General features: G+C 28.3%; 1 protein-coding gene across 3 annotated transcripts in view; it reads right to left on the bottom strand.

Annotated features, from left to right (window-relative positions):
* SA1 (stromal antigen) overlaps positions 1-14,943 on the bottom strand; it is a 138,626-nt gene extending 123,683 nt beyond the window's left edge. For all 3 annotated transcript variants that reach the window (XM_075361127.1, XM_075361129.1, XM_075361128.1), the window contains exons 1-4: positions 14,842-14,943; positions 11,736-11,929; positions 7,849-8,039; positions 2,229-2,413 (exon numbers count right to left, since the gene is read on the bottom strand). In XM_075361127.1, coding sequence (XP_075217242.1) covers positions 2,229-2,413; positions 7,849-8,039; positions 11,736-11,905 — 546 coding nt within the window. In that variant the 5' untranslated portion in view covers positions 11,906-11,929; positions 14,842-14,943. The remainder of the gene's footprint in view (positions 1-2,228; positions 2,414-7,848; positions 8,040-11,735; positions 11,930-14,841) is intronic.
* Positions 14,944-15,162: the final 219 nt, after the last annotated feature.

The raw sequence follows: 15,162 nt of genomic DNA, 5'->3' as shown, positions 1-15,162 counted from the left end.
ATGGTTGGTGATATCAAAAAATTTTACTTAGATATGTTTTAGGCTCTTATCCAAAGAATAGTAGGAACTTTACATAGAACTGATATTTTACTTAATAAGAAAGAATATAGTGATATTTTTTTTTAAAAAAGCCCTTCCCATGGTCTGATGTTGCCCATTAACAATCGCTACAGAGATTTTGGGTCATTACATTTTATGTATCTATTTTAAAGTCATTGGTCCAAAATTACAGCAGTTATCGTGTCCACAAGAAAGTAAAATATATATAAATGTATATATAAACTTTTGAACTGATAGTAGTTTTGGGGTCTGGGGGTAGATTTCTTATGAAATCTACCTAAAAAGCATTTAAGGAATTTTTATTCAATTTTTTAAAATACAGTTAAAACTAAAATAGTTCACTATTATTGCAAATATTTTCCCACATGTTTTATTTAAAATAAAACAAGTATTTGAACAACCACACAATATAAATATTTTCGAATATTTTAAAACGTACTGAGAGTATAATATATGCTTCTCATCAAACATAACATTCATCATATTGAAGATGGAACTTCACATATGACATAACATTCAAATCCTACATCCAGCTATTATATCTAAAATCATAAATCTAGAACACTTTTAATATTCACAACTGTTCATCCATCAATAGAAAAAGAATGTGTATGACTACGATTAAAAACAGTAAAAAATGTATTTTTTATTCATTGAAACACAACTTTTAACAAAAAAATTAATACATGTTTAATACAAGTAAACAAAAAATTAATGTGCTACTTTTTTTTTTTGTAAAACATTAAATCTAAAAAGACACCTTTAATCCCACTGTTCCCAAGTCAGTTAAATTTTACACCCGTCTGAGCACAAAATTTAGTGTTCTTTAAAAAATTATATTGCAGGTTAATAAAAGAAAAAATTAGCTGAAAATTATATGTTCTACACTGTTCTAGAATCAGAACTAATATGATAAAAAGCAACTAAGAGGCATTTCTTTGCCTGAATTGAAACAAGTTAATATTTTAAAATGTAGACCTTAAAAATTGATTTCTATATTTAATCTGAATTATACCAAGTACACAAAGAAGAATAACAGGGTTCTAATTTGTTATAATATCGCTTGATAAGAACAATGAACAAAAAGGGCAATTTCAGTTGAATGCGTTACCGTAAATTTAATCTTCTTTATTCTGCTTGATAATGCCACTAGCAAAGATGGCCCTTCCTGAACAGAAAGCCTTCTGTCTTTAGCAGTTTGCTAAATGTGTATCTGTAATTACAGTTCCAAGTGTATTCTGTACAATTTAATTGCAATCCTCAAAGTGACAGTAACATTCATTGATGACAGATAGTATATGATCATAGTAAACGAACAGATGTCTGAGTGATGGGCAGAGAGAGGTATGGAACAACCAAGTGTATCCGAAGAACATATTGAATGTGTCAGGAAGTCTTTTCTGTATAGTCCTAAAAAATCTATTATGAAGACCAGCTGCAAACTAGCAGTACCAGTGATTACAATGTGGAATGTTTTAAAAAACCGCTTACATATGCACCCAAATAAATTGCAGCTGTTACAGGCTTTGAAGCCTACAGACTACACTGCGCATGCTGACTTCACAATACAAATGTTGCAGCACGAAGATGACTTTCTTGATCAAATTGTGTTTAGTGATAGGTTAAGATTTCATCTTAACGGGAAAGTTAACACATTATGTCTGTATGTGGAGGTCAACAAATCCCTATGAACTTTTACAATGCAACAGGGACTCCCAAAAATTAAATTCTCAACTAAGACGGACCAGGGTTTATATCCCTCTGCTACCTACTTACTGATCTACCCATATGAAACACAGTATTTAAGGCATAGGACTGAGCAGCTGTAACTTCCATTACTCCAGGCATGCTGGTTAAGTATAAGATGAGCTCTCCTATTGGTTCCTGTGTGTGCAAAGTGACTAAAAGTTCATACTGAACCCTCGTAGAGAAAAACTGTATGAATTACTCTTTCATTTTATTTGTGATTCATTACTATAAGACAAAGTAAAAAGATATTAAATAGCTTTATAACCCGATACTCTTTTTTTATACACCCTTTATTATTCAAAAATAGAACTGTCTGGTCATACTCCATAGTTTCAATTAATGGTTTATGGTTGCTCTGTGAAAACACGTTAAAATGGAATTTAAAAAAAGAAGAAAAGAAACAAAGAAATAGAATTTACAGGTAAAGCAGATTTTCCATTCTTTATAATAATATAAAGACAAGCTTCATCTTCAGACAAATGTTCTGAATAATGCTTCCTAATATATGGCCTTCTTTTCTGTTTCTCTTCAACAGCAACTTTTTTGTTAGGTGTTGATGCTTGAACAGGAGCTGGTTGTGACTGAGTTGTTCCTTGAGTTAAATCTGTTAAATAAAAATCAGTATCAAACATCACTTAAACATATAACAACAATATCTAAAAATAGTTCATTTTTGGAGATTACACCCTCTGAGAATTTTAAAAATAATAACAGCAAAAAATTGATAAGTGAACAGAAGTTAAAAGTTAATCTAAGATAAAAGTATGTTTCGGTTAGTAACTTAATTAGTTTTATAATGTTATCAACAGTAGAACGGTGAAAAGATTTTCAACATTTATTTTACTGATGAATTGTTGCACTTATGGAATTTTGTAATAATCAATTTTTTTTTAAATTTTATACATGATTTAATGCATTAGAATGAAAGTGAGATTTGTACAATGAAGATTATAAACTCAATAATGAACTAATCCTGAAACCATTAGTACAAAAGTTATCACCATCATCTAAGAGGATAAATTAATAAATTTAATAATATATATATGATTCAACATGATCAACCTAAGTATAGGAAATAAATAAAATAAAATGACATTCATCTTATTTTTTCATATGATTTCTACAAAAGTACTTTCACGATAACCCACATCTTCAGTTGTAGATATTTTTTTGTAAAATACTTTGTATAAATTTACATATTAAACATAAAAATAAAATATAAAAAATTAAAATGCAAAGTTAAAAATATTAAAAAATTAAAATGATAAATATATGACAATTTAAAAAAAAAACACTACATGTATACAGCCAGCCAATACTATAGTACTGTACTATTACATAAAGTGCTGACGTCTATTTCAGCTTTTATAAGTGTGTCCTCCTCAAATTATGTTTGTTAATTTATCAAGTTAAATCCTGGCTTATATATATATATATATATATATAAATATCCTTTCTTAATTTCCAATATTTCTAAATTAGTATTAATATCTAAAATAGAATGTTTATTATTAATGTGGTGATCAGCAACATTAGAGAACCCAATTTTTTATTTTTATAATGCCTAAAATGTTCAAAAATCTTACTTTAAAAGATCTATTGGTTTTACCCATATAAATGTCCTCACAATCATTACACTTTATCTTATAAATGCCACATAAGTTACATGAATCAGTATTATTATTGCTTTTTAAATATTTTATTATGTGGTTGTTAGTTTTATGTGCAGGTTTAAATACTTAGATATTTGTTACCGTTGTATAGTAGAACCACTTTTAAACTATACTTGAACGAATCTATGAAAGGCACCAGTCCTCAGGTTTATGAACTTGACCTACGTGCAACATAAGCTCATCATTATTTATGCAATAAACCAAATTATTTTCATCAATAAAATACTGAGAAAGATCTTTTTGTTGGCTTCGAAACCCTGAAACTTTTGTATTTTTTTAAAGTAAATTCCAACCTTGCAGTCTTAATCCTAAGAGTTCAGCTTGATTTTTTGATAAATTTAAATCCCAAACCAAGTCATCACCTTGTGATAAGATGTGGCTTATTGGAAGATAATTCAAAATCAAAATCATTGTTGTCTTGTCTTCTTCAGTACTGCCTGATTCTTCATCGCTGCTTTTGAAACATACATTCATAGGTGGCTAAGGAACTGGAATTTCTAACCTGGAATTTCATTGTGAGGTACAGCCCTGACTGCAGATTGCAATAAACAATATTTTACAAAATGTTTAGATTTTTTAAAAATTCCAGACACACTTGTTAAACAAAAGTAACAATCGGTTACATGATCCTTTGGTTCATGCCAAACTATAGGTACACCAAATGGCTAAGTCTTCACGGAAGACTTAGTAATCCAGTGCTTAATACAAACAACACAGATGTGTTTTCATATATATATTTTGACCTGCACAGACATGATTAATTAGATATGCGTCAGAATTAGATATGATGTCATAATGGGTGACTATACGATTTAATTCTTTGTCTAGTATTGTTTATTTATAGCTTACAAATTAACACAGTTAAACAATAAACAATGAGCTAACAAAATATAATATAGGAGTTTAAAATACTACACATCGGAAAATTAAAAAAATCCTTTAATTAAAAATTAAAAATTTTTCAAAAATGGTGGGTTCAAATTCTAAGTTCATATTCGTTAACACATCACAAAACAGATGAAAAACATGTATCACATGTTAGGAAACAAAAACTATGTTAGCAGTATAATCAATTTACAATTTTTTTCCATATAAAAGCGCTTTCAAAAGCAATCTAATTTGGAAAAAATAAGGTAAGAATGTTCTTTTTTAATTCCATACTTTGTGGGGTGGCTGAGTAAGTTTATATTATTTAATTAGCTAAATTTTACGTACAGAGGGGATATGGACTACAAAAAATTTAATTTAAATAAATTGATTTTATATATATATATAGAGAGAGAGAGTGAGATTGGACCTGCACGAAGATTTGTACCATTGTTTTATCGTTTTATACTTATCATTAGCAGCAAAAACAATTATAACTACATTGGGCACTACATAGTAAAAGGAAATTAAGCAAGCTTAACAGTTCCAGTATAAACAGCATAATGAAACATACATAATGAACACTCACTGTCATATGCATAATAATATTTCCAACTGCTGTAGATTCACCAAGGTGAACATTTTTAAAAGTGTATAGTCATCAACTTTAACAACATGAACTATTCTTATTAAACTATTTAATATTTAACTACATTACAACTCATATTAGTCTATCAGATTAAGAGAACTTGACAGTAAAAGTGCAACCACTTGAAGAAATACGTCTTCCCTTCTCATTAAATTAAACATCTGACGTGGACACTTCACTTCCTTGTACGCCTATTATATTGCATATACGCATTTTCTGCTACACTTCATTTAAACTTATTTCATTTGAAAGTGAGATACGATCCTCCACTTCTTTAATAAAGTGGACAGTAACACAGTTGCTAAAATATTAGTTTTTATTAACATCAAATATTTATACAATTATTAATTCAACAATCTTACCTGAAAAAATTATTCTAATACACTAAGATCATGCTTAGTGTTTAAAAAAAAAAAAAATTGTTTTTCATAAGCAAATTATTTATAAGTCTATAGAAAATAACTATAGTGATCTTTTTCTATAAAAAGTTGATCAATAAAAGGCTGATCCATATTACTGTAGCTAACAAGAGGAAGGCACGGGCTTCAGAACACTGATTTGAACCATATTGCGGGTGTAAATGGTAAACTGTTTATGTGTCTTCTTCACAAAATACTAACAAGCAATAGTCAATTATCTACCAAAATATGGCCAAAAATTTTGTTAGCATTTCATATTAATACTGTTTCATGTCGCTCAAGTAAATATGTGGTGAAAGTGAGAATATGTCGGACCCATAACCATGCACACATCGGTTCAAAATCACTTTTTTTTAACTTTTTTTTTTTTAATTTAAATATATTGATTTATTAATAATTATTAACCACTGCCTGTAAAGCTTTTTAATTAAAATGAAAAGTACATAAAATTTTATTTCACTAATAACTTCTGATTTTTTTTTTTGTATTATTATTATTATTACTATTATTTATAATTATTATTGAATTATTTATTTTTTTTTTTTTACAATCAGAACTTATAAATTATTAATAAATCAATATATTTAAATTAAAAAAAAAGTTAAAAAAAGAATATATGTAAATGGAAGTCAGATTCAAATCATTGTGCCTTCCCCTTGTAACCCAAATATTTCATTAATTAAAATTTATTTGGCTATAACTCTGGAACCAATGAAAATAAGTACCGCTTATGATACATTGTTGAAAATCTATCAACAAGAGCTTATTACTGCAGTTAAGAAAAAATCCAACATCCAAATGTTTCAAAATTGAAATTCTCGTTTTATTTAGATGTCTTGACTGAATACACAATTTTGGTCCAGTTGAATGCAATCAAGCCACCGGATTGGTCTAGTGGTAAACGCGTCTTCCCAAATCAACTGATTTGGAAGTCGAGAGTTCCAGCGTTCAAGTCCTAGTAAAGCCAGTTATTTTTACACGGATTTGTATACTAGATCGTGGATACCGGAGTTCTTTGGTGGTTGAGTTTCAATTAACCACACATCTCATCTCAGGAATGGTCGAACTGAGAATGTACAAGACTACACTTCATTTACACTCATACATATCATCCTCTGAATTATTATCTGAACGGTAATTACCGGAGGCTAAACAGGAAAAAGTTGAGTGCAATCAAAAAGAGAGGTGCACAACTAGATGCTGCCACAGTCTTAAATACAAAATTTCAACATTCTATGGCTAATCATTTTTGAGTTATGCAAGATATGTATGTACACACAGACGTCATACCGAAACTAGTCAAAATGGATTCAGGGATTGTCAAAATGGATATTTCCATTGAAATCTGAAATTTTTCGCGATTGCAATACTTCTTTACTTTGTACAAGGAAGTAAAAATGGATTCAACCTATAGGAAGGATCTGTATTTTTTTATTTGAGTGATGAAAAAAATAACTAAAAAGAAAACAAGAAATAAATATTAAAAAACATGACTACAAAAAAAACATTGATGACAATTTCATGTATAGTATACGTATATAATTTTTTCTTCAATTTTTTAAAATTTAATTAAACATATATGTATATATATATATATATATATATTTGTAGAGCCATAACACTCCCGGTAACATAAGAATTCCAACGCAGGGTCATATATCTGTATCGGTTCACTGTTTGAGCTGCTATGGTTGAATCAAGATACATACATTTATACACTCTAAATGCATTACAGTCCTTTGTTCTGATTTGGTTCCATCATGATTTTGTATTACACTAGCAAATATCCCATTTGAATTTTGAAAATTGGAAGATTGGTTGTGAAGATATAAAAACATTTCTGTATAACCGTGATCTGCCATATCGAGAATGAACCTGATGCATGCAAAAGTTAGTCTTCAACCTACCAACAAATACCCAGTTTGAATTTTGAAAATTGGATGATTGTACACAGAAATATGATAAGAGCATCCTACTGCACCTCCCCAAGCAGCACCACGTTTGTTACCAGTTGATGATGATGATTCATCATCAACTGCGAGTCTATCAACTGCATCAATGCGAGTCTAGCCTCGCACAAGGTGCGAGGATCACCTTACCACTCTAGCCTCATACACAGTCCCCACAGGAAGCCCATTATTATTACTACTACATATATATGGCCTATGACACTCCCAGTAAAATAAGAATTCCAACAAGAGATCATACATCTAAATCGGTTCAGCTGTTGAGCTGCTACAATGGAACAAACACATATACACCCTAAATACACCAAACTCCTTTTTGGGCAATTTTTTTAAAATGAAATGCATATAATAAACCGCTATTAAAACACATCTTTAAACAACCTATAATAACTAACTAATCTTTTAAAACTAAATAAACAATTTCATAATAATTATCTAAAGATCATTCAATGACGGTGGCTTACTTCTAAGCCTAGCTCTTGTCATTCGACCCCTCATATGTACAGGTGTCATTGGTTGTTCATAATTAGCTGGGGCAGATTCATAAGTTGGCACTTGCTGAGATTCATACTGAGCAACCTGCTGCTGATCATACATTTGCTGCTGTTCATATTGATTCTGCATTCCACCATACTGCTCATTACCATAAACCTCACTGTTACAAACAACATGGAATTAGAAAGATATAAAATAAATAGCGGCACAAAGGAAAATAGCATAATCCATTTTTTTTTAAATATAGTGTTTAAAAAAAAAATTAAAACAACAAACAAACTGTGATAAACAGATTTAATTTAATTTTAAGTTAAGATAATTCCAATTAATGTGAAGAATTTGTAGGCTTTTGAACTCACATATCTGGTGACTCATTAACATATCTTTACTATTACTTTCAGCATTAAAAAATGCTGAGACATACATCTTGCACACTAACAAGACATAAATACAAATTAACCTCAATTCAATTAATAAGGTATGAATTTAATTTATTTACATACATTCTATAAGATTTTTATTAAGGACCCTCACAAATTCAGAAAAGTGAATTTTATTTTTCACACAAAGCATTACATTGTGAACAATTTATAACATATGTTGTAACTGATGGTTAGGGGTTGTCTGCAAGTTTTATGCACACCTTAGACAAAGAATTATTACTATTGGCAGTAGAGCTTGAATCCCTCATTATCAAACAGCTATGACAATAATTTAGTAACCAGCATGATTTCTCAAAGAACAAGTAACAAGTAAAAGAGAAAAATGCTATACTAAAATCCAACTCTTGACAGAGGAACAATCAACCACATAGTGAGATCAGGCAAAAATCCTCATCATAGACTCATCCATTTGACCAGTACAAAAAACTACCCCTAATTCAGGGCTAAGTAGCTTCTATCTTTAAGTGGAAAACAAAAATAAAATTACAATGAAAATATATATATAAAATGTACGTTAAATTATATATAAATCCATGACCATATTACTGAAACAATAAGCTGATACAAGAGAGAAATACTGAGAAATACTAGAACAATAAAAAACTGATTTACAACATAATGAAAAAAATAAAGGAGGACAATTAATATAGTTCAAAAATGCTAAAATAAGATTTCACAACCACATAGGAAAATGAGAAATATTGTACAGAAAAAATACAAACACACACCAAAGTATTACTTCATTTTCCACAAAACGTATGCAAAGTGATCTGAAAAATTAGTTGCCACCTAATTAATTATTATTTCTCTAAAAATTACAGGCTGACATCCAGTTACAGTTACTTTCTGATAAATTTCAATGTATAACAATTGCCAAGGTTGATCAGAATTCAAACTTAGAACCTTCCTAGACGAAAGGTAGCGGCCACTGCAACACTCCCAAGAAATCAGTGAATTTTATTGATTTTTTAGAAATCACTATGATGACATTAATGACTACTCAATGACTAAGTTATTCCATATTACATAAAGTAAATTCACAGCTACCAATAAAAGGATACATTCACAACAGAAAAATAAAACAGTAAAAAGTTTTTTTTTGGTTTTTTCTACATATTTAATATAAATTAAATAACTTTAATCAAAACTATAATATAAGAAGTTTTGGTACTTATGCTAAAATTTTACCGTTTTGAAAACTGGCTTGATGTATTAATATTCTTAATCGGCTTATTAATATTCTTCCATAGGCTTTTACCAAACCACACTCTCAATTGCATTAACTATTCAATAAATTATTTTTCATTATCAATAATTGCATGACTTAAATTTAATTAATATCAAATAATTTAATTTAACCAAATTAATTATACTTTAGAAAAAAAAACATGTCCTTGTTAGGTATAAACACTTACATTTTCTTGTTCCTGCTATTAATAAAATGTTTAACGGGAAGGAGATTGATGAAGAATGAAATGTTAAGGTACAATAACATAACAAACCAGATATTAAAAATTAAAACCTGAATTCACATACTTTAAATATGCATTAACAATAAATATACATTATTTAGGTTATTTGGCTGAACAAGGGGCTGAGAATATTACTCTAAATAAATCACTTAAAAAATAATTTTAATTGATAGCACATATTTATTAAACAAGAAAAATATTTTAAATTTTGTGGAAGATAAACATAAAATATTTATTGATAAAAAGATTATGCTTCAGACCAAAGTGCTACAGCCCTAATTCTGTAAACTTGAAATCATATAATGACACAGTTCATTTTTTATCTCTTCAGACATGGAATTAGGTAACAAACCACCAAAAAACAATTTCACTGAAAAAAATGTTAGTGAATCTTCTTATGAAAAAAACAGTATGAAATCAAAAAATAGTGAATAATACAAACCCTAAAAACACTTAGTGTGAAGATATCTCTCAAAAGTTTGTCCTGAATCATAAAAAATTTATATTTTTAATATTACCAATGTTCATTCACCACAGGGCTGCTTCAATTACAAAATAATGGATAGAAAATGTTACTCTAAATAAATGTTGCCCATAATGATTGAGTAGTTTGCTTGTTTTTTGTTTTTTTTTACATACCTTCAGACACTGTAAGTATTTTTCAGGAGTTTGTCATTATTCACCATTAACAATGAAACTGTTTTTTGGTGGTTGTGATATCATTTATTTAGGCTATAACTTTCATTACTTTCATCACTATATATATTATAATATATAATAGATAGAGATAGATATAATAAATAGAGATAAAATAAATAAACAAACAAATGGACCAATTTACCTTTAGATTCTAGTTGTCAATTTATCTGGCAAAAAAAAAAACACATTTTATTTATGTGTATTATTTATTAATAATAAATATCATATGTGTATTATCTCCATTTAACTGGAAATTACCTAATCATAGACCAGCCCATCATAATTAAACTATAATTTTACTGTGTAAATTAATAACACACAAAATAAAAATAACGCACACAATATAAAAATAATAATATATAAATGACCTTTATTATTGTTTTTGTTAATTAATAAATATTAATTAATTCTAATTTTAAATTTTATTTTTTAAATAATTTTTTTAATTCATATTCTATTACATTTATATGCATAATTTATTAGAGTTTTTTCGTAATAACCTTTTGATACATCCTAGTATTTTCTGAACCCTAATAGCTAGCAAAATCAAAATCTTACGGAATATACAAGAAAAATTAGAGGTTTTAATTTTTCTTGATGAGAAAATAGTAAAACATGTGACTGTAGCCTGCACCATTTGACTAAATATAAACAAAAATATAATCTGATTTTCATAGTCAACATAAGTTGCCTTACTGTCAAAGAAGAATAAAAATGGCAAATTCATTTTACGTGATGAGAAATATTAAAAACATACCAATTAATGAATATTTGGTAGTGAAAATATATTTTATATAAAGAAAAATGCATAAAAAAATTGTATTACTAGTAATCAAGTTAGTGTAAAATTTTTTTTAGCCTATGAAAAATCACGACCTTTTATAAGAAAATTGCTGTGAGTAACATCCATTTGTCATTTTTTGTATTTTTTTTTCACTATTTGTTTTTTGGCAGTGATTGACTTAATTCCCAAATAGGAGTCTTGATTAATAATAATTGTTTAATTACAGTATAAACATTAAGCATATAAATGAATCAAATCCTAAATAAATTCATCCAAATTCATTTAATGTCCCTTCAGAAATTTTCAATATGAAAACAATGTTTATTTTTGTTTATGAGTATTCTTAATAAAAGTAGACTTAATTTTTTTTTTCTAATTCTTCTGCTTTCAAGCACAAAAAACCCATTGGAATATGTATAACTGATAAGTACAATAAAACCTTTAAAACAAATACATACCCAGCATTAGTAAGAGGTGTGGAAGGTTGATTACTGTAAGGCGTATATGGTGTGTAAGGCTCTTGTGAATCAGCAGCACTTCCATCCATTGGCGTCATTGGATTACTTGTATCATATTCAGGTGGAGGAGGTTCATCCATACGGATCCTTTTACCTATACTCCTATGCATGGTGGATCCTTATTCTGAAATCCCCTTAACAAGAAATACATAAAATTCATCAAAACAAGTTATTTTAAAACCTAACTTTTAATTTTTAGATGCAAAGAAAAACAATCACTAGTTACTGTAGTTGAGAATTTTTTATAATGACATTTTAAAGTGCAGTTGCCAATTTGTACAACCTCAAGACAAACAGAAAAAAAGACCTCATGTACTGGTTTTGCTTTTTAATGGTAACAAAATCTGAGCAATGTTTTATAGGCTATCATTAAATCATATTCATATCTATTATTATCTAATCTACAATTAAAACAAATTATTAATCACAGTTCTTTTTAATTACTCAAGAGAAAATGGCATCCATTTTTATTACATCCTTAAGAAAACCAATACTGTACAATCAAACATGAGCCTACTATTATTTTCATTAATGATATACCAAAAGTAGTACTCTAATTGTAATGTATGCTAATGATAATGTAATTGCTGAATATTAATGTTTATTCTTAAACAAGCAATTGAACAGAATCTCTGAGAGGTCAGCTTCTAAAAATTGATTTTTAATGTATCCATCAATGGAAATCAATGTCAGTCTTTGGGAGAAAAAAATCAGTTTATAATTACAAAAGAGGAAAAACAGTTAGTAATCAGTTGATAAGATGAGACACTTATGGTAATTTTTCTCTGAATTACAACTTTGGGCCTATTTTCCTGTTTCCTCCAATGGTTTTTGGACAATCCATTTGAAGTGTCCCAAAAAACATAAGCTGGTTGCTTAACCAATTCAAAAAAAATTGAAACTTGCTCTCTGGTTTCCTACATGTTTCAGGACCTTAAAACTATTATTTTTTTTTTTTTTACTTTTTATTTAAGCAGTGTACCTGTGGCGGCCATTTTTGTTTGTACAGTACACACACCTATTTTTGTGATTGTAAAGGTTTACAAAAAATCATAACTAAAAAACTATTGGTCCTGGAAGGATGAAACAAAAAGCAATTTATTCATGTTTTCTCAAGGTTAAAAATTGGTCCAGTGGTTTATTTACTTATCTCTCTTCTGTCTATGAGAAAATTACCAATAAATTTGAACATGAAAAACAATTAAATTTCACTTTTGGTAATTTTTTCAAGAAACAGGGATGCCATACACACTTTGAATTATTTTTTTATATGTAGGTATATGTTAGTAGTTTTCCTATAAATAATATTAAGAGCAATATACTTACCCCTAAATTTTTACGAATTTTTGAAAACAATTTTTTTTTTAAATTCAAATTTTGGCTTCAAATAACTCTCATGGGGCTGGTGATAAAAATCTAAAATTTGCACAACTAGCAGTGTTTTTGAAGATGTTTATGGCAAATAAAATAGTTTTTTTTTGTGTACTGTACTAATAAAAAAGATATAACCTCTAAAAATCACAAAATACCTGTTAAAAGCAATATCATTTTGACTCACTAAATAGGTGCTCCAAGGGGATTTCTTGTCTTCTTTGCACTTTACATTATTTATATATTTTTTATATTTAGCCCCTATGTTGTTGAAGTTTCTCTCGTTCAGACTTTTGAAATGAATAACATGGTCAAGTTGGGTGGGAAAAATGAACCTGCACATCGTCATTTTTGAGGCTAATATCTACCACTTCTCCTATCCATCTTATTTCATGATACTTACAAACACTAGTGACATCTGAATTAACATGTAAAAAAATAAGTTGTTTGTTTTCATCACTAAATTCACAAATTTCAAGTACTTTTGGCACTGTACCACACACTGTTTTATGACACTCTTCATTCATATAAATTTCTATGGAACCTTGACTAGCAAGTGTAGGTTAGGTTTGCTTATATTATATTTAAAATTTCTTGGGATAAAACATGTTTAAAAATGAGCAACTACTAACATGTAAAACGTAATGTAAAAAAAAAACACTTGTTTTGGGGATAAACAAAAAAGACCCATAACTTTTAATAACCATGTTATCGACACAACAGCGATGCTTCCAGTATCTGGTCTGATTTTCTGGAATAATTCATTGTTTTTAAATGCTGAAAAACTTTATTGTTCATTAGTAAAGTCTAGATTACAGTCAGTCCAGTTTATGTTTGGTTTTTATATAAAAAAAGTTGATAAAAATTAATTTCTAAAATTTATAGAAACCAATTTAAAAAAATAAAGTATGTACCAACAAAGTATGTTAATATAAAATACAAAAAGCAGCATTTCCCAGCTGGTACCTCAGCAAGTACCACAAACAAATTTCATAACTTATATAAGCCACAAAACTGATCCATACATCCATTTACAAATTTGTCAATGCTATCAACACTACAAAATTAATTTTCAAATCAAGTGGATTTTAAATCATTCTAATGATACACTACAAAATTACCTACCAATTTATAAAACATCTTTAAATTAATTAAATTCTGAAACTTCTTTCTAGAATAGTTATTTAACTAAAAATTAATTTATTCTGTACATAAATTATACAGCACAAATGAATATAATAAATTAAACTACTTTAATTTTTTTATTAATTTAAATAATCTTCGGCAAAAGAATATAATTACAAAGATATTATTAATATAAAAAAACTGTCAACTTTCACAAACTGGAACGAAATAAATCAATGCCTGAAACAATTGTAAAAATTATATTATTAAATTAAATTATTATATAACCCCACATATTTCACAAGTTTTGCCAGAAATTTAAAGTCATTTCTTTTAACTAATCCAAATAAAACATTTAAGACGAAATATTAGGGCAAAATAATGTATTTTAAATTAATAGAAATTCACCACTTGCTTCAATGAATATACATTTAACAAGTCGTGCCCAACCGTCCATTAGCTACAAGCTACAGCAGAGCGTTTCAGCAACATAAACAATATTTCATAGAATGTATTATTTCAACTAGAAAAAATTTTAAAAAATTATTACCTTAAATTTTCACAAGAACAGCGTAATCAGCTTAAAATCAAACGCTAAGACACTAACGTAAACATTCTGCCATAATCCGAGCGAAATTAGAGCCAGGTCTACCAACGTACGAATAATGGCAAAAATCTACCTCCCCCACAAAAAATAAATAATGCTTTGTAATTCTGAAATAAATTTTCTATAAGTAGAATTAATTTCAATGAGATTGTCTCATAAATTCGGGGCTCAAAGTACTTTTGAGCCCTCAGTGTGAAAAATAGTTGCCGTTTGCCACTACGATAAATAGAATAATTCACCATACAATTTACAACGTTAAAGACG

This window comes from Lycorma delicatula, chromosome 3, assembly GCF_047948215.1.
Source record: "Lycorma delicatula isolate Av1 chromosome 3, ASM4794821v1, whole genome shotgun sequence".
In the NCBI taxonomy this organism is placed as follows: Eukaryota; Metazoa; Arthropoda; class Insecta; order Hemiptera; family Fulgoridae; genus Lycorma; species Lycorma delicatula.
Note: the sequence above shows the minus strand (reverse complement) of the source record. Positions and strands in the feature narration are given on the sequence as shown.